The 20,815-nt window shown below is 36.6% G+C and overlaps 1 protein-coding gene across 1 annotated transcript; it reads right to left on the reverse strand.

Annotated features, from left to right (window-relative positions):
- Nucleotides 1-1,296: 1,296 nt before the first annotated feature.
- vps35l (VPS35 endosomal protein sorting factor like) lies at nt 1,297-20,774 on the reverse strand. Its single transcript, XM_058794509.1, has 30 exons — nt 20,718-20,774; nt 20,136-20,235; nt 17,155-17,331; nt 16,336-16,452; nt 16,226-16,250; nt 15,648-15,724; nt 15,435-15,563; nt 15,179-15,263; nt 14,911-14,967; nt 14,724-14,820; nt 13,717-13,764; nt 13,540-13,633; nt 13,144-13,344; nt 11,088-11,134; nt 10,383-10,494; nt 10,179-10,295; nt 10,026-10,079; nt 9,871-9,951; nt 9,725-9,787; nt 7,656-7,741; nt 7,446-7,526; nt 7,291-7,354; nt 6,962-7,060; nt 5,306-5,383; nt 5,003-5,117; nt 3,627-3,766; nt 3,374-3,539; nt 3,157-3,275; nt 1,729-1,875; nt 1,297-1,646 (listed from the first exon to the last, which is right to left on the reverse strand). The coding sequence occupies exons 1-30, from the start codon at nt 20,732-20,734 to the stop codon at nt 1,548-1,550; spliced, it is 2,892 nt and encodes a 963-aa protein (XP_058650492.1). The 5' UTR covers nt 20,735-20,774; the 3' UTR covers nt 1,297-1,547.
- Between the last annotated feature and the right edge of the window lie 41 nt (nt 20,775-20,815).

The raw sequence follows: 20,815 nt of genomic DNA on the forward strand, positions 1-20,815 counted from the left end.
TATGTTCTGTTTGTCTTCATTGCTGTAGATATTAAACTCAACATGAAGTTACAATTGCTGCTAGTTACAACTTTTTTGGGGTTGTACAGCAGTATTGGTTAATATCAACCAAATAGCTATTGTTTTAGAAAACTGGTGTGAGGCCAACACGTAATGGTTAATACATGTTGGGGGTAACGCATTACAAGTAACACAATTTACGTAATCAGATTACCTTTTTTCAGGTAACTAGTAAAATAACACATTACTTTTTAATTTGCAAGAAAATATCGAAAGTTACTTTTTTCCAAATAAGTAACGCCAGTTACTGTTTCCCATTTATTGACTGACAGTCCCCATGTTGAAAGAGATCGGGAGTAAGCGCAGACCTTTGCTACTGACCTTCAATGATCCATTTCAACCATACGAATCAGCAAAAATTACTGGTTAAACATCACATTCATGTTTCATTGCTGAAGTAAGAGTGTTGAACTTTCTTTTACTTTGTCCTATTTCTTCTGCAATCCAGAAAGGCAGCACAGCTGAAAGGTTTGTGCAGACGTGAATTTACATTTCCTTCAGTTTGAGGTTTATTCATTTCACTTGCTGTGTGAAAGGGTTTTTACATTTGCCAGCAATATAACAAGCAAGCCCATCTCAGATGAGAAAAAGTCATGCAAAAGTAATGTAACTACTTTCCATACGCAATTAGTTACTTTTTAGGGAGTAACACAATATTGTAATGCTTTACTTTTAAAAGTAACTTTCCTCAACCCTGGTTAATACACCAATGCAATGGCTACAATACCTGCAGGGATTCATTTTGTATCACCCCTGGTCCCCTCAACAAAAACCCGACAGCATTTTAACATTGGCTTTTGGATTATGGCATTAAATAAGCTCTGTGACTAACAAAAGTTTATGATTTTTAGACATTTTGTTCATATTCACACAAAGACAATTTTGAAACGAATGGAATTAGCAGAAGTAAAAATCTAAACGTAGGCTATAAATGAGCTACACCACTGTCAAGTGACCTCAATATCACCACCACAAGCTTTGACAACTCTTTCAACTTTTTTCCCCCCTCATGTTTAAGTTAGAATAGTTTGCAAGTGTGATTATAAACACAAGGCTGTGAATGTTCAGCGTGATGATTTTTAACATGCCCTGTAACCTCCGGATCTTAAGCAGCTTCTATCAAGAAAAATTACAGGGACGTTTTTCCTGTAACAACATGCAGTTCAGATCCATAGAAAGTCGTAAAGAAATTCTGAATCTGTAGTCATTTTCTCCTCAAACAAAATCAACAAGATGTCATGATTTAAAACATTTTATTACATAATTCCTGGTTAGGCACACAAGCTGTACAAAAACAAGTGCAAACTGACATTATAGACAATCAAATAATAATAGATCGTGACTAGATTTTAGACTAGACTGTAGAAGTTTGAGCCAATGGGAAACTACAGGTTAGTTTCGGTAATCGTTTCAATAACACTATATATGAATGTCAAACCACCTGAGGGTTTCTGACAGTCTGTCACTGGAATGTCTCCACCAGCGCATCAGGCTCTGGACTGCAGAGACAGACGTGCCGTCATGTCAGAGAGATGGCTCATGTCTGTCTGCTGCGCCTGATGTTTGATGTACTCCAGAGTCCGCACCTGGAGGGAGAGAGAGAGAGAGAGAGACGTCAGGGCATTGTATTTGCCACCAAGTGCTAATGCGATACTGAGTATGACTTACCGATGTGCGCGTGTCACAAAAGCCGTGTTTGTGACTCAGGTTCCACAGGTTGACAGCCAGCTGATTGAGTTTGTTGTTGCGTAGATCGCCATGAGCCAACAGACAACCAAACAGAGAGAAAGCCAGACTACCCTGTCTGCGCACTCCCTGAAACACACAAAATAAAACAGAAATATCACATATCACACTTATAGCTATGCTGAATAATAACAATAATACTAATAATAAACATATATGTGATTGTCCTGACATACAATGGCACCAAATTCTACTCTGTTAAAAGTGAAAATATCTAACCCAGAAATATAAAAGTAAAAACATTACATTTTACTTTTTACTAAGTACAACAACTTTACTTTTTTTCCCTTTTGAATTTTAATGATTGCTGAAATACGGAGAGTTTTTTTATAAATATATTGTTTGTATAGCACATTTCACAATTTATACGATTTTAAATAAATATCTTTACAGATGACCAATTAATTGATTTATAAAATCAATAATATGAATAAAAACTCAATGAAATTGAATGTATCAAAAGCAAATTAGTGCTGAAATATTACAAAATTAACAATAGTGACTTGAGAGTGTGTTTTGAAATGATTAAACTTGAAATATTACCAAAAAATATAAAATTTCAAAAAAATATATATATATATTATTTTTATCATGAAATATATGTACAAGAAAGGAATAGAGAAACTGGGAGAAATAAAATCGACATTTGAATCTAATTTTCAAATGGTCTGTACAGTATATATTATGTCTATGTGCCCTCATATGAACATTATAACGTGCTCACTTTTTAGATGTATATATTTTACCTTGCTCTTTTGAACATAACTACTACATAAGGTTTATTTTGTATAAACAAAACGGTTTATAAAATTATAAAACAAAAAATTACGCTGTTCTGCGCACACACATTCTTACGAAGCAAGCGACTGGACATGCTAAAGCAAAAACCTGGACAGCATTTTTAACATGAACAAATTTTGGTTAACAACAAGATTTAATTAACAACACTGCTCATGATTATAGCAACAGCTCCTCTCAACCCCTTCAAATAAAAGCTTACTGGATGAGAATTCATAAATCAGAAGCGACATCTTTTTCTGAACGGATGAATTAAACAACCAAATAAACGTTCAGTAACTTTTGCCGCTGATTTTTTACAGAAAACTGATAACTATCAGTGCTGATTAATTGGCAAACACTATACATCGTTTGACCTCTAATGTCCATTGTTGACCACCACAAAGCGTCACAATACTTTCATTTTGAACACCATACTTACTGTTTTATCTTGTAAAACCTTAAAAAGCTTCTATACCTTGATATTTTGTTGTCTAATGCATTGCACTAATGCACAAAAATGTATGATCATATCTGAAGGGTACAGATACTTTTAGAGACACACTATCTCACCTCATCTCTTCCCAGCCCTTTTAAATGATCCAGAACCTGACTGATCAGAGTCTCACACAACTTGTTGATCTCTGCAATGAACTTGGGATCTCCTCCATAGAGGGTTTCATTGGAATCCACTGCAACAGGAACAAGCATACTTCCATTTAGACTTCAATGTCAGAAAGACATTAAGCTGATGTGTTTATTAAATGTCTGCATTTATTCACTGCAGTACCTTTAGGAATGGTGTAAAGATAGCTTTCTTGGCTCATTGCTGCTAGTAATGGTACAGCGCTGATGTAGACACGGATCTTAGCGTCACTGTTGTCCTCCCAGGTGTAGTCCTGCACCATATTCAACAGCCCTCGCACCAGATACAGCACACCCTGCTCCGGATGATCCTACGAGACCAAGTCAACAATCATGCTTCGATATGTACAAGCAAGATTATCCTAAAACACACCTGCAAATATTTATGCATGTATTACCGGCACTACGAGCAGTGTGGAGAGGAAGTTGTTAATGAAGTCGAGGAGGAAGGGCTCAGATGATCGCTGTTTACCCTCAATGCTGATGGTTCGTGGGACTTCTGGCAAAAGACTGACGGCTGCTTTCAGAAACGCATCCGCTGAGAATTGGACATAAAAATCAAAATTAAGTTTTCCCAGTCCATATTAAATTCATACAATCACACTCAGTTTTGGCCGATCATGGCAGAGGCTGCACTGATCTGAGATCAGTTTTGTACACAAACATCTGAAAGTTTGAAATCTTTAAGATTCCTATATTACATGCCATAATCTTTAATGAAGTCTCTTATGTTAATCAAGGCTGCATTTATTTGATCTAGAATACAGTAATATTGTGAAATATTTAAATATTAATGCAATTTCAAACATAACCCTCAGAAAACATTCTAATAGGGTGATTTGGTGCTCAAGAAATATTTCTTATTAACAATGTTAAAATCTGTTTGTTTGTTTTTTTTTGCTTAATTTTTTTAAACATTTTTTTTTTTTTTTTTTTGTGTCTTTGAAGTAGTTATGGTTGATGTGTCGAGGTGGATGGTGAAATTGTGATAAAATGATGGGTTTGTTGAAACCACAAGCAGTTCTGTCTTAGCAAGGTTGAGTTGAAGGTGATGGTCCTTCATCCAGCAAGAAATGTCTGTTAGACATGCTGAGATGCGAGCAGCCAACATAGGATCATCAGGATGGGATGAGAGGTAGAGTTGAGCGTCATCAGCATAGCAGTGATATGAATAACCAAGTTTCTGAATGACAGAATCTAGTGATGCCATTTAGACAGAGAAGAGAAGTGGTCCAAGAACTGATCCCTGAGGCACCCTAGTAGTTAGATGTTGCGACTTGGATACATCACCCCTCCAAGACACCTTGAAGGACCTATCTGAGAGGTAAGACTCAAACTACTGGAGTGTGGTTCCTGAGATGCCCTTTGCCAATAGAGTTGACAGGAGGATCTGGTGGTTAACAATCTCAAAAGCAGATCCAGCAAAATAAGTATTAAAGACTTGGAAGCCAAGCTTTAGAGCGTCAACAACCGAAAGCAAGACACTTTCTATTCATCAAAGAATCCTGAAAATAATTTAGCACTATTTCCACCAAAATATTATGCAGCAAAGAAAATTAAGTTAATCAGCATATTAAAATAATTTCTGATGGATCATGTGACACTGAATACTGGAGTAATGGCTGTTGTTCTATCAAAGTAACAAATTACATTTTATTTCACAACATTATTGTTTCTTTTGAATGGTAGTGTATTTTAATTATCCTTCACAATGAGAGGCTGGAACAAAGATGTACAAGAGCATCTTCAGTCTAAGAGAGGATTCAGCACTCACCTTGGGACAGACACTGGTTGGCCAGTGCTACCTGTCCAGAGAGCAGATAGAGGTTGAGACGGCTGAAGATACTGGTGAGGGACGGAATGGTGATGAAACTGTAGGCAGCACATGCCTGCAAATAAACACACAACAAGCAGCAAAAACTCAGTCATTTATGGGCTAAAACAGGATAATGCAGGAATCCAATAGTATTATGGGGAATCTCCCGAAGCAATTACAATTTACAAATTACTACTTGAAAAAGTTCCTCATAAGATTCAACCATTAACATTATGTAAAAGTGATACAGAAAAAACTAACCCTGACAAAAGCAGCCGTTTTACGTGAGTGATTGCCTTTCATTACACGTCTGGTCTCCATGGCTAACTGATTCACCGTCTATAAGAGAGACATTCATATCATCATGACAGACAGTCCCTCAGCACTCCATTAGACTAATGTTAGACTTTACAGCATGCAGTTTCAATCTGCTTACTAAAATAAAACCCATAGGGACATTAAAACAGAGTTGAGGACTGAATATGAATAATGTGTTTTAATAAATCCTCTATCATGACCCTGATCAGATATTACAGCTATGTCAACACAGATATCAAGCCGCATGAGATGCAGGCTGCAAAGTGACCTTGGTGGAAGAGATAAATTTACTACAAAAACAATACATAGATGCATAAGAGAATACATACATTGACATGAAAATATAGTTGTTTGCTGATAACAAAAATATGCACTCAGATTGTGAGCTATTTCTATAACACAGTTTTTCCCAAACTGGATTTGATAAAAAGCTAATAATTACATAATAAAAACATAAAATTATGCAAATAATTATATTATTAAATAAATAAATATATTAGGGATGCACCAATGTATTGGCCACTGATATTTATCGGCCAATTTTTGATTAATTTAAAGCCATCGACATATCGGAAATAGCGATGGTTTATCAATTAACTGCATGGAGACAACGAGTTGCATGTCTGTTGCAAAATACAATGTTTTTCTCTGGGCAAAACAATTAAATACTTGCCAAAACAAAATAAAATCTGTACAAAATATATGTGAAATGCCTGCGCTCAGCTGTAAATTAATCATAGGTAAATTCATCATAGGTAAATAACACGCTCCGAAGTTCACGGAAAGGAAACCGATGATGAATGACGTTTTGCTTCTATCTGCATGACCAACCAGCATTGGTATGACCATAAATTACAGAGTAACAGTTGGGAAAATAATGCAGTGATTGAGTCGGCGCCTCACACGCACACACAACTTGACACTGCAGCCTGTTCATTATCAAAATAAAATACAGTTAAAGAAACATAAAAAGTTAGGAGAGAGGTAGGCTTCAATTTTGCTTTTAAATGAATTCATTTTGGCTTGACGTTTATATTTAGCCTAAATAGGCTACAACTTTAGAAGATTTGTTTTGGAGAGAAGGGAACTAAAATAGTCTAATTGTGTTTGTAATTTTTGTAATATTTACCAATATTTTAGCCAACATTCTGAATGTAATAATAAAATGCGACGTACATCCTACTAATTTAGGCTGTTTTTCCTCTCAAAACGCTTATACGATTAGCGTTTTTTTTAAATCCATTATTAAAAAGTAAAAAAAAAAAACATTATTAACCGGTATTTTTCAGTTTTAGAACAGTAATAATACAGAGGAATGCAGGGACAGAAACATTCAAATGCCAATTCTGTTAGGAGTGAACCGATCGATTATTTTTTTTTCTTTTTGTTTTTAAACCCTACTTTATGCAATTGACCAACATCGGTATCGGCCAATAGTTGTTTGTTAAAATTGGTATCGGCCAAAAAATCCTATCGATGCATCCCTAAAAAAATATATATATATATATTCAATTAATCTCAGGGGGCGCTACAAGCTTGTAGAAAGGTTTGAAAATCCCTTGTATAAAATCATAACACATTAGCACACAGGCTGCTCACATGAATCAGGTGAATGATGACGGGCTCCAGATTACAGAAAGTTGCTCTGGCTTCCACACAGAAACTCAACTGCTGCTCAAAGTCCCTCCCAAATGACACCTGATGAAAAAAATAAAAAAAATCAGTGAAACAAACTATATATGTTTATGTTGTAGTTGCTGACTCTGACCATATAAGTTTACAGTTTAAATGATATATGTAAGGGATAATCAACGGCTAGCTGTGCATTAAACGATTTGAATGCACAACGTGGAGGCGAAGAACCACCCGACACGCAGCGGAGGGTGGTTGCCTCCGCGAAGTAGATGTATTGTAAGACAGGGACTCACCATACGAATAAATCCATTGATCAGCAGAGACAGAGCTCTTTTCTCATCATCTAGAGTTAGAGCACTACAACACAAAAACCACATGCAAACACGTCAATGTAACACTCTCTAATTCTGCATTAATAGCGAGATGCTATAAAAAACAGCTCACTCACTTGACAGAATCGTGCATTGTCTTACAGATGTGCAGCAGTGCGTTAAGGATGACTGGATCTCTCGTTGGTTCCTGCTGGTGTCTAAACAGAAAATACATCAGCCTCAACCAAGACAGAATCCTTATAACTAAAGCTAGAATTAACCGAACACTTGCATAGCTACACAGAGGAGGAGTTATTCTAATACTGAATAGTGAGTGAAAAACATACTTGATGAAGACCTCCATGATGGATTTACACACCTCCACCCTCACACTGTCTTTCTGGAACATGTCCAGAAAGGGCAAGAACTTCTCCTGCAATCATCAAAACATTATACATCAGCATTTTTATGATCATACTACTTTATTTGAGATTCCTACTCATATTTATTGAGATTACTAAGTACAAACCCGATTCCAAAAAAGTTGGGACACTGTACAAATTGTGAATAAAAACAGAATGCAATGATGTGGAAGTTTCAAATTTCAGTATTTTATTCAGAATACAACATAGATGACATATCAAATGTTTAAACTGAGAAAATGTATCATTTTAAGGGAAAAATACGTTGATTTTAAATTTCACGGCATCAACACTTCTCAAAAAGTTGGGACAAGGCCATGTTTACCACTGTGTGGCATCCCCTCTTCTTTTTATAACAGTCTGCAAACGTCTGGGGACTGAGGAGACAAGTTGCTCAAGTTTAGGAATAGGAATGTGGTCCCATTCTTGTCTAATACAGGCTTCTAGTTTCTCAACTGTCTTAGGTCTTCTTTGTCGCATCTTCCTCTTTATGATGCGCCAAATGTTTTCTATGGGTGAAAGATCTGGACTGCAGGCTGGCCATTTCAGTACCCGGATCCTTCTTCTACGCAGCCATGATGTTGTAATTGATGCAGTATGTGGTCTGGCATTGTCATGTTGGAAAATGCAAGGTCTTCCCTGAAAGAGACGACGTCTGGATGGGAGCATATGTTGTTCTAGAACTTGGATATACCTTTCAGCATTGATGGTGCCTTTCCAGATGTGTAAGCTGCCCATGCCACACGCACTCATGCAACCCCATACCATCAGAGATGCAGGCTTCTGAACTGAGCGCTGATAACAACTTGGGTTGTCCTTGTCCTCTTTAGTCCGGATGACATAGCATCCCAGTTTTCCAAAAAGAACTTCGAATTTTGATTCGTTCTGACCACAGAACAGTTTTCCACTTTGCCACAGTCCATTTTAAATGAGCCTTGTCCCAGAGAAAACGCCTGCGCTTCTGGATCATGTTTAGATATGGCTTCTTTTTTGACCTATAGAGTTTTAGCCGGCAACGGCGAATGGCACGGTGGATTGTGTTCACCGACAAAGTTTTCTGGAAGTATTCCTGAGCCCATGTTGTGATTTCCATTACAGTAGCATTCCTGTATGTGATGCAGTGCCGTCTAAGGGCCCGAAGATCACGGGCATCCAGTATGGTTTTCCGGCCTTGACCCTTACGCACAGAGATTGTTCCAGATTCTCTGAATCTTTGGATGATATTATGCACTGTAGATGAAGATAACTTCAAACTCTTTGCAATTTTTCTCTGAGAAACTCCTTTCTGATATTGCTCCACTATTTTTCGCCTCAGCATTGGGGGAATTGGTGATCCTCTTCCCATCTTGACTTCTGAGACACTGCCACTCTGAGAGGCTCTTTTTATACTCAATCATGTTGCCAATTGACCTAATAAGTTGCAAATTGGTCCTCCAGCTGTTCCTTATATGTACATTTAACTTTTCAGGCCTCTTATTGCTACCTGTCCCAACTTTTTTGGAATGTGTAGCTCTCATGAAATCCAAAATGAGCCAATATTTGACATGACATTTCAAAATGTCTCACTTTCAACATTTGATATGTTATCTATATTCTATTGTGAATAAAATATAAGTTTATGAGATTTGTAAATTATTGCATTCCTTTTTTATTCACAATTTGTACAGTGTCCCAACTTTTTTGGAATCGGGTTTGTATTTATTTGGGACAAAATTCAAAAGAATTTGTGATGTATTGGCCAAAAAAGAATGTTAAAGTTAAATCTGATTTGCAATTTAATTAATTGAAATTTAAAGAAATTCAACACATAACGGACATTATTAGCAGCCTATTATTAACATATTGGCTATTTATTAGTACTTATAAAGCACATATTCTGCATGACCATATTCTACATCCCTAATCCTACCCAATAAATTCAAGACCTGGCAATCTCAAATCAAATCTGAATGGAGTACAGCCCTGCTAAAGGTCAGTTTTTGCTGTAGTCATACCATTGAGAAGAGCACTGAGAAGTCATGGAAGTAGGTGAGGACCTTCTTTATCACTGACTGCAGCTAAAACACACAAAGGAATTGGATGAATTGCCATGACTTCATCAAGACCATCTGACATCATCATATGTATGTTTCTTGCGTACCTGTGGATATGCATCCTCAAAAGCTCTGTCTGGAGTCATGTGTTTGATGATATCAGCGAGGACCGTGTTCACCTCCCGTTTCTATGAGGAACAAATTGAAACAAAATAAAAAAAATAAAAATAAAAATCTTAGCTAAACAGAGCAGATAACTCACCGTGAAGTGACGGCAGGTAAACTCCACCCAGATCTCAGCACAGTTGATGTAATCCTGAGTTGAAGAACACGCAGTGCATGTGGATTTTATTCAATTTTGTGATCAATTCATATTACATCTTTAAAACATTCAGAGATCAACAGAGGCGTTTACCCTTGGACTGCGCACTTTAGTGATGACCTTCCAAGCTTCGTTGAGTATGGAGAGTCTCTCACTCTCTGGAGGGTCAGCACAGGACAGACTGCGACCCAGAGATGCAAACAACAGGTGCTGGAAAAATACAAACATGAATATAAACTATGAAATAGACCCTGAGCTTTTGGCCTGTCTGTAAACTGTAGATGTGTGTTTTATCACCTTGGGAAATCCAGCTTCATCACAGTCTTTGATCATGCCAATAAAGTCTGTCGCTCTTGTTGCGACAAATTCTGCCCGGAATGCCCACATGACAGAGTTCAACAGGAGAGCACTATGTGGAAATGAATGAATATCGCAAATTCAAACACGTGCGGCAGTTGTGAATTCAGTACTAGATTTTTACATTTTCTGAAGATGCATGGTCATGCAAAAGTCACAATCACAAAGCTAGTTTGTTCTGGGTGGTCGCTTACTGGTCAAAAGTGCCCACCACCAAGTTTCTATGATATTCTGGTCTTAATGGGTTTTTTTTTTTTTTTTTTTCACCTTTTTAGGCTTTTTGATTTTTCGTCCATCTGTTAGGCTAAAATTTGCAAGATTTAAAGGCATCATTCCTGTGCATAGCACAACCGATGCAGGAATTACATGCTGAAGTTTAATATTCAGTCTTAGGAAATTTATAAGTATGAGCAATACTAATATGTATTCTTCCCTAAGTAAGCATCACTAATGATCAAGAACGTCTGCCTCTTACAAAGTCCAATGCGATTAAACAACAATGCACCAACACTATTCACAATGAGTCTTAAGCTTAATTTTCATAATTTTTGGTCACTTATCTCCTGCCATCTGAACAATTAAAAATTGTCATTTTTGAACTTGGAATGAATGGGTTCATAGAGATTCAGTAGAGTTAGATCTTACTTGTTGCCCAGTTTCTTGCATCTGTCCATCATCTCTGTAAGCAGAACCTTTAAAAGACAAACACATTTCGATCACATTTTGACTAATTTCAAAATTTTGTGACTGGAAAAATGTTCCCAAAAATTGACTTTTTTCATTAAGAGGCAATATTTGCCTCCTGGAATTTTTTAATTTTTTAATTTAAATTTCTCTCTTTTTTAACCTTTGTAAGGGATTTTTTTAAATAATTAACTTATATAAATTTTAAATAAATAAATACTTAAACTGAATCAATTAATTCAATAAATTAGAATACTTACTTACTTACTTAAAGTATTAGAATAATACTTTACCAATAAAATAGGATCAGCAACAACAAAACCATTTTTACAATGCCAAAGTGGCGCAGAAGCTGCATCTAACACGGTATGTTTATTTGCACAGACTGTTTAATGCTGACAAAGTTGCTTTAAGGCAAGTCATGACTCATGTCATTCGGCGGCCATCTTTGAAACAAGTGCAGCTCATATCTCTTTGAATGGGGAAACATCAAATTCTCCAAAACTGTTCGCCGAGCTTACGATTAAATTTCATATTTGTAATCACCAATGAAATCTGACAACAACTGTATCATAAATGTTGTTTATTTTTTTCAAATAGCGCTAAAAAAGCTTATTTTTACCAGCCAGTGCTCATGCGAAATCCTAGACGCACGTCTCAGAACACTCTTTCTATCCACCTTTTTCTTCAACGCGGACGTAATCCTATGGGTGAGACTTCTGGTTCATTAGCCGTTATAGATAAATAACGAGAAGAATAACAACATGCAGTAACGTTAAACAGTAAAACTGTTTGCACTACAAACCAGTGTGTTCATAATTAAGATAACACATTAAAATAATATCGTAAGATCATATTATTTACACCAAATTTTCAATATCTAGCAGCAAAACGAACTGTTTTGAACAGCTAAAAATAGCTGGACGCGGATATGAGACCTATAGAATTTACAAATGGCCACGCCCATTTTTACGGCAAGAAAAAGGTGGATAGCAACAAGGACTTCTAACGGCAGCTGCAGTGACGCGCTGACTCGATTAGGGATTGGCTCTTTTGCTCAGAAGGCGGGGCTTCGTTCGATAGAGCGGCCATATTGAGTGTTGGGTATTCTATAGACTTTGATGTTGCTCAAAGGTGACAAATGCATAAAAATTATATGAGATTAACGTAATTTTAAACAGCCTACATAAAGTAAACAAATTAAAAAGTCATTAGAAAGATGATTTGAACAAAATTATTATTGATATTGTAATAATGATTATTATTGTTGATTATTAGAATACATACAACAATTTATTTGCATGGGGAAACGGCATGTCATATTCTTATAGTCTACAGAGACAAAACCAGCTGAGAAACATTACGAATGGGTTTTTCATTTGCTTTTTATGATCAAGACTTAAAATTGGTTATCGTAGCATCAAAAAAAAAGGTTATTCAAACTGAGTTTAAATTATATACAGGAAAAAAAAAAAGACTGTTTTCCATTACTGAAGCAATCAGTTCATTACTGTGATCACGCAAAACTGGCATTTTTGTCCCGAGGCCCCATTAATTTCAGACCTTGGTTCCCAATGTTTTCCAATGCATTCCATTTAACTCAGAAAGTCAAAATTTCCAATGGAATGGACCCCAACTTGGAATCTTGTGTAGAAATGTACAACTGTGCTGAGATGCGGCAATGAACATGCAGTAAATTGAACACTGTGGCCAACAGCACATGTCTGCATAGACAGGTATGTACTGTAAAACAGTGCTAACACAAAGCAATATTCTTCTTTGTTGATAATCATACACCTGCAGGTCAGATGCAAGCATTGCACATTGTTGTTTGGTTTTGACTGAGACATTTTTGGTTAACAATCAAACATCTGCAAAGCTAATAGTAGTGCTGTCATCCTTACACATCCACCGAGCATGCAGTGGAACGCCTTCATGGGCAGAAGTTTGAGTTATCCGTTAGGAATATTCCATGTCTGACTTTGAATTGAACGCTGAGTGGAGTGTATGCATGTACCTCTGGCGCTCTGTATGCCACACATTGCAGGATCCAGTGTATTGCAGGAGAATAGAGGGTCAGATAGATGGGAATCTCCACCCGCTGCAGCACCAGCTGATTCTGCACACTTTCACCATGAATCTGACGGAATGAGGCCAGCAGATCGAAGAAATTCTTATTGAGACTGTCCTTCAGATGCGGAGCCACCTCCATCCCAACCTGAGAGAAAGATAGAAAGCTAGAGTCTCTATGATATGGCTCGGGTCACTCCTTCACTTTGAAACTACAGGGTTTTGCTTGTTTTATCATCCACTATGCAACAACTGAAAATACCACTTTTTAGCAAAAAAGTCGAAGTTGTAGGGAGAACCTGCTAAAATACATAATATGCTCAGAGGACTTTATTCTTCTCACCCTGCATAAATACGCCCGTGCGTATACAGCCACCAGCGGGTCTCCTATTCCTCTGATCATCGCTGTCAGTCTCTGCAGCGTCTCCTGAATCCCACTAAAGGACAGAAAGAGGACATCAGTGACCAATGAAAATTCCAACCTGCATGAACAGAAGTGTTGCATTGCTCAGATACTTACGACTTTGTCAAGAAGCGGTTGCATTTCAGAAGAGCAGCTTCAACATATCTGAGCTAAAGTCAAGGGTTCACAATTACATTCTTGGGGTTCAGTTCATATTTATGTTATTTTTTCAATCTTTCAATAGTTTCTCATGACCATGATCCTATAAATCTGACTGTATCAAATTGTATATGCAAATTTATAAGACCTTCAATTTATTAGCATGATCAAAACATTTTTTCACAATCTTTTATTGTAATTGTATTGCCTTTTTGCTCTTAAGTAAACATAAGAATAACTTTTTTATTCTTAGTAATATTTCAAGATGAGGTTTACTTTATTATCCATATATAAAGTTTTGGAGAAATCATATTAAAATGTGAGCATCAAATATGAGATCAAGCTTTTGAGGAACATTTATCTCTCAATAATCACTATTGCATATATAGAATTATACATTTAGAACTTCTATCATAAAACTAAGCATTTAAAAATCATCTTACCAAGACATATTACAGGAAGACAAAGTGACAATGGATATTTATATGTATGCATTTTATATAAACAGTTTGTTAAACTGTTATAAAGATCTGATATTTACATTACAAGCTAACAGAATTTCACCTTACTTTTTGGCCATATAAAGATCAGTAACTGCAAATTGAATATTTCTGCTCAGCTTGGGCCTTGAGTTTTTCCCTCCTCCAGTATGAGTTCCAAATTCTCCTATATCATACCATAAGAGCCATAAAAGCCTGATGTAATCAAATATGATCATAATCCCCCAAAAAAAGTTCAATAAACTGTTCTTTTCCCAAATTATATTTTTCAAACTATTTCATCAACTATGTCAGGCTTCACAGGCTTAATCATTAAAACATTGTAAACAGTACAAGTGCTGGTGCTTAAAACACTGCTGTTTGTTTTTACACGCTTATTTAATTTAATAATTTTTTGCATCAACATTTCCACATATGAATTTTTCGAAAAAGTTAAATACTGTCAAAATCCTGCTGAAAAGATACAATCGAGGGACAAGCTCTCTGATGGAGGCGATTTTAAAGAACCAGTTGAGGCACGTCTCTTTGGCTGTGTCATTCACGTCATCAGCGCAGAACGATTCTGAGAATGACATTAATTAGAAAATACATGAACAAAGTCACAGAGATGGTAAAAAAAAAATATGCTGAGTTGTGATGCATTATGTTTTACCTGGTAGAGGATGAGGGTCAGCACACATGGACCAGATCCTGTCATACACCAGACCACCTGCACACATATGACATCACCAAGAGTAACAGACAAACATTTTCCTATTATCTTGCTGCATTTAAATACACTCTTCATGTTAATTAAAAAGGAAAATTAAATAGTGATGCTTGTCATTTATAAAGTTAAGAAGCTATTACTGCAGAATGGGGGTTATGTTGTCAGTAAAATACGAATAAACAGAAAGATTATTGACATGGGCAACACTTACCGAAAGTGTCCAGGATATCTGTGATGAGAACAAACTTGCTGGGATAGAACTGAATTACTGACGTATCAGAGAGCAGCTTGGAGCACTGAGAAAAGGAAAGCACGTCATTATATTTTGATGAAGATTTTTTTCTGCACTGATGAATCATTCACAACAAGACTAGAAATGTGCATTATTAAAGTTAATAGACTCGACTTTGGCTTTAAATGTCACTTGAGTGTATACTGCTGGTTTATGTGTTAACAGGTCCTCATACCTGGATGACGATTTTTAGGGCTTTGACTTTCTGGTCTGAACCCCAAGCTTCCTTCAGAGACTGGTTGAGCTCTTCAATGCGGTTGACATAGTCCTGCTGGGACAGGTTCAACAGCTCCCTCTGGGACCCCTGAGCACACACAACACACCACATATTTATTAACATGTCTACAAACAAACAGTAAAGCACAAGACATCTCCAGACGAGACCCACCTCCTCCAGGTCGTCCAGTTCCTCCAGACGAGTGCGCACCTTCTCTGACACCGCTGAGCTGGGGCTGGATGCTTTACCTAAACACAAACCAAACTATTTAGTGTCTACTGAAGTTTGTCAATGTCATTACTTAGGTAAAAAAATAAAAATAAACAATAGTAATTTTACAGACTGTTTGTGAATCAGCACATACACGCCACAGTGATAGTTATTATTATCTCAGTAATGGTCAGGATGAAATTAGTAAGTTAGTACTGAATTTTAGTATTTTAGAGGTGCAAGAATGGATTTGCATTTTGTATGGCAGGTACTATTCTTCAATTATTTATTAAAAAATGAAAAAAAATAAAATGTGGAAATTTGAAAATAAACATCAAGTTTCAATCCTCTATTTTTAAAAATAAAACAGACCAATATATAAAATAATAAATTGTAACATAATAAAAGATAATAATAATGATAATAATAAATTAAAAATGTATGTCAGTTACCAATCCTCAATTATTTTTTAAATATGTAACATATGTAAAAAATTGAATTGAAATTTAAAGGAGGATCTGACTTTCTGATGAACTCACTCTTGTCTGAGCCCATGAAGAGATTCTGTAAGAGAAATAAAAGTTTCATTATCATCTGTCAGAAGTAAAGACTGACAGGATGAGTGAGAGCTGTAAAGCGCTGCACCTACTATAGACAGTTTCTCTGTGGTGGTGAACCTAGACAGGATTTCTCCACGTTTAGATGACCACGGCTCAAAGTCTGAGCCCACTTCCTCCTCTTTCTCCGTATGTTTCCGCCCCAGCTCCTAAAACAAAATAGTAAAAGTGAAAAAGACCACATTTAACAAATGTTTCATAAATGTGTATTCAGTCACATCATTTTAACCATGAACAGATAATGTAACTATGACAGTTACGTACATATTTAAATGTATAGCTTATTAAAATAAAAATGACATACATAATTCAAATTCAATAATATTTATTCATACCATGAGATTTTTTATAAGTACCTTTGAAACTTTCATATGTGACCCTTGGATCACAAAACCAGTCTTAAGTGTCATTTTTTTCGAAATTGAGATTTATACATCATCTGAAAGCTGAATAAATAATCTTTCCATTGATGTATAGTTTGTTAGGATAGGACAATATTTTGGCCGAGATACTACTTGAAAATCGGGAATCTGAGGGTGCAAAAAAATCAAAATATTGAGAAAATCGCCTTTAAAGTTGTCCAAATGAAGTTCTTAGCAATGCATATTACTAATCAAAAACGACGTTTTGATATATTTACAGTAGTAAATTTACAAAATATCTTCATGGAACATGATCTTTACTTAATATACTAATGATTTTTGGCATAAAAGAAAAATCTATCATTTTGACCCATACAGTGTATTTTTGGCTATTGCTACAAATATACCCGTGTGACTTAAGACTGGTTTTGTGCTCCAGGGTCACATATGGTAATAATTGAGCACTTTTTTGAATTTTGTGAATTTTACCCCAGCAGAGATGCTGTGTGGGAGAGCTGGTGTCTCAGATGCCGCAGCGAAGAGAGAGAGCGGGTCGGTTCCATCCAACATTGAGCTGAGTGGATCCAGAGCCACAGAACTAGAGGAGGAAGATGAGGAGGAAGTGCTGCCTTTCCGCCCACCACGGCGAGATTTAGAATCGGTCACCTGAAAGAAAAAAAGGCAATTATTTTCCAAAATTATGATCAAACATTTTCATTAAATTACTTCCGTTCAAAGTATTTTACAGTTCACTTATTTCACATTCAATCTTCCTGGCATAACCAAAACTTTGGTTTCTTGATCAAGAATACACTTGGCCCAGTTAGTTCTCCAAAAAGGTTGATGTGGATAGGAATAATCCAGATTTAGAAATCCCAAAGTTTGCTATCTGGAATTAGCCCCTCAGATACAAACCGCTCCTGACTGCCAAATCTGTATAACCGATGTTCTAAATGGGACAGCATATCGCAATGTAGGCTGCAAGCTACAGGTGCTGGTCATATAATTAGAATATCATCAAAAAGTTGATTTATTTCACTAATACCATTCAAAAAGTGAAACTTGTATATTATATTCATTCATTACACGCAGACTGATATATTTCAAATGTTTATTTCTTTTAATTTTGATGATTAGAACTTACAGCTCATGAAAGTCAAAAATCAGTATCTCAAAATGTTAGAATATTACTTAAGACCAATACAAAGAAAGGATTTTTAGAAATCTTGGCCAACTGAAAAGTATGAAAATGAAAAGTATGAGCATGTACAGCACTCAATACTTAGTTGGGGCTCCTTTTGCCTGAATTACTGCAGCAATGCGGCGTGGCATGGAGTCGATCAGTCTGTGGCACTGCTCAGGTGTTATGAGAGCCCAGGTTGCTCTGATAGTGGCCTTCAGCTCATCTGCATTGTTGGGTCTGGTGTCTCTCATCTTCCTCTTGACAATACCCCATAGATTCTCTATGGGGTTCAGGTCAGGCGAGTTTGCTGGCCAATCAAGCACAGTAACACTATGGTCATTGAACCAGCTTTTGGTACCTTTGGCAGTGTGGGCAGGTGCCAAGTCCTGCTGGAAAATGAAATCAGCATCTCCATAAAGCTTGTCAACAGAAGGAAGCATGAAGTGCTCTAAAATTTCCTGGTAGATGGCTGCGTTGACTGTGGACATCAGAAAACACAGTGGACCAACACCAGCAGATGACATGGCAGCCCAAATCATCACTGACTGTGGAAACTTCACACTGGACTTCAAGCAACATGGATTCTTTGCCTCTCCACTCTTCCTTCAGACTCTGGGACCTTGATTTCCAAATGAAATGTAAAATTTACTTTCATCTGAAAAGAGGAACTTTGGACCACTGAGCAACAGTCCAGTTCTTTTTCTCCACAGCCCAGTTAAGATGCTTCTGACGTTGTCTCTGGTTTAGAAGTGGCTTGGTAGCCCTTTTCCTGAAGACATCTGAGCGTGGTGACTCTTGATGCACTGACTCCAGCTTCAGTCCACTCCTTGTGAAGCTCTCCCAAGTGTTTGAATCGGCTTTGCTTGACTGTATTCTCAAGCTTGCGGTCATCTCTGTTGCTTGTGCATCTTTTCCTACCCAAATTCTTCCTTCCAGTCAACCTTGCATTTAATATGCTTTGATACAGCACTCTGTAAACAGCCACACCTTTCAGTAATGACCTTCTGTGACTTACCCTCTTTGTGGAGGGTGTCAATGTTCGTCTTCTGGATCATTGCCAAGTCAGCAGTCTTCCCCATTATTGTGGTTTCAAAGAACAAAAGATACCCAGAATTTATACTGTAGGGATGGTCATTTATTCAAACTCAAATGTAAATATTCTAATATTTTGAGATACTGATTTTTGACTTTCATGAGCTGTAAGCTCTAATCATCAAAATGAAAAGAAATAAACATTTGAAATATATCAGTCTGTGTGTAATGAATGAATATAATATACAAGTTTCACTTTTTGAATGGAATTAGTGAAATAAATCAACTTTTTGATGATATTCTAATTATATGACCAGCACCTGTATGTATGGTTTCTTTTTTTTTCCCTTTTCTTTTTTTTTTAAATCAACAAAAAACAGAATAAGTACAATAATATAAACATGCCCTTCCATTCTCAGGTTCATTTAAACAGTCTGACGCCCAATATCACACAAAACAAATAAACATGCAGTAAAGGATGCATGAATAAATTGTTAGAAAGTACTTTTGACTGATTTATCGAGATGGTCCTCACTTTAGAACACAAGATCCAGGGGGCGAGGTTGGATCCAGATCCAACTCCTCCCACCTTACATACACCTAAGCCAACCCCTCTCCACCCCCTGATCCCTAAGCCCACCCATCTCCACCCCTAAACCTACCAATCTCCACCCCCTAGATGTGTATCCAACCCCGCCCCCTGGATCTTTGTTCTGCAGTGAGGGGCTACTGGATTTATCTCTGATAAATGTGTCATTGTAATTAACATATTGATAAATGCCAGATAAAATAATAGATAGATAGATAGATAGATAGATTTTTTTGAGACAGAACGGCTTAATAGAAAACATTTTAAACAACACGTATTGAAGGTCTGATCCAGATCAAAATCTAATCCAATTGATCCAATCTGATGACCAAAATCTGATCAAATTTCTTTTAAACATCTAGGCAGAGGTGATATTTCAAGCTTCAAACTTTGTGCAGCTGTCAATCCATATGCTTAACTGTCAGGCTATGCCATGCCATCTTTAGTCTGTTAACTAGCAGCATTATAAGACATGAGTTAATGGCTTGTGTATGACTTGGACAAGGCTATATGAAGGTGAGCCTGTGGTTTTCCTTAAATAGAAATTTAAGGAAAATAATACATATTCTTGATCAACACACTCAAACCCTGTTCACTCGAATATATACAGTATATATACAGTATATATATATATTTAAATGGACATTAGGAGAGCTGTAGATGTACCGTGATTGCTTTAAGTGGATGATAGTCACTGAACTCCATTGCTGAAACCTCCAAACGACACATCTGTAACTCACTCTCATATTTACGAGCACGAGAGTGCCTGTGCAGAACACAAACATAAAGATGTCATATGGACAATTATATTAATACATGAGACTGAAAAACACGGTGCTGGAAACGCTAACAAATACCAAAAATGACCACGTAATATGTTTTTCAGGACATGGCACCACGATAGCACAATGTATTGTGTTGTTGGACATGACCAAAAGAATGGTATTGTCATGGTACAAATACCACAACATATTCGTTTAATTAGCTTTAGGTAAAATAAGTAAATATCCTTGGTATTCGACTTTGTATCATTTACTTTCATGGTGGTTATCAAAGTAACATGGCATTACAATTAATCACCATCACTGACATAACAGTACACCTTCCTTTAGTCTACTCTACAGTCTAAATCGCTAGTAATTTACAGATTACAAAGTGCATGTTCATCATTATTCCTTTATTCATCAAAAACGTAACGTTAGAGTTTGACACCGTCATAAATGTCTTAAAAGTGTAAACAGTTCTTACCACTGAACTGAAGCCATGTTCAATCAGTGTCATATGATCCCGTGTTCAACATAAGAGTCGTAGTGTCATAATAAAAGTCACCAATATTTAACGTGCAC

The sequence above is a fragment of the Onychostoma macrolepis genome, chromosome 12 (assembly GCF_012432095.1).
Source record: "Onychostoma macrolepis isolate SWU-2019 chromosome 12, ASM1243209v1, whole genome shotgun sequence".
NCBI classification, from domain to species: Eukaryota; Metazoa; Chordata; class Actinopteri; order Cypriniformes; family Cyprinidae; genus Onychostoma; species Onychostoma macrolepis.

Coding starts and splice junctions, on each gene's coding strand:
- vps35l (XM_058794509.1), bottom strand. Junction 14,821..14,910: donor TGACCCTCATCCTCTACCAG/GTAAAACATAAT, acceptor TGTCATTCTCAG/AATCGTTCTGCGCTGATGAC. Junction 7,527..7,655: donor ATCATGGAGGTCTTCATCAA/GTATGTTTTTCA, acceptor TTTTCTGTTTAG/ACACCAGCAGGAACCAACGA.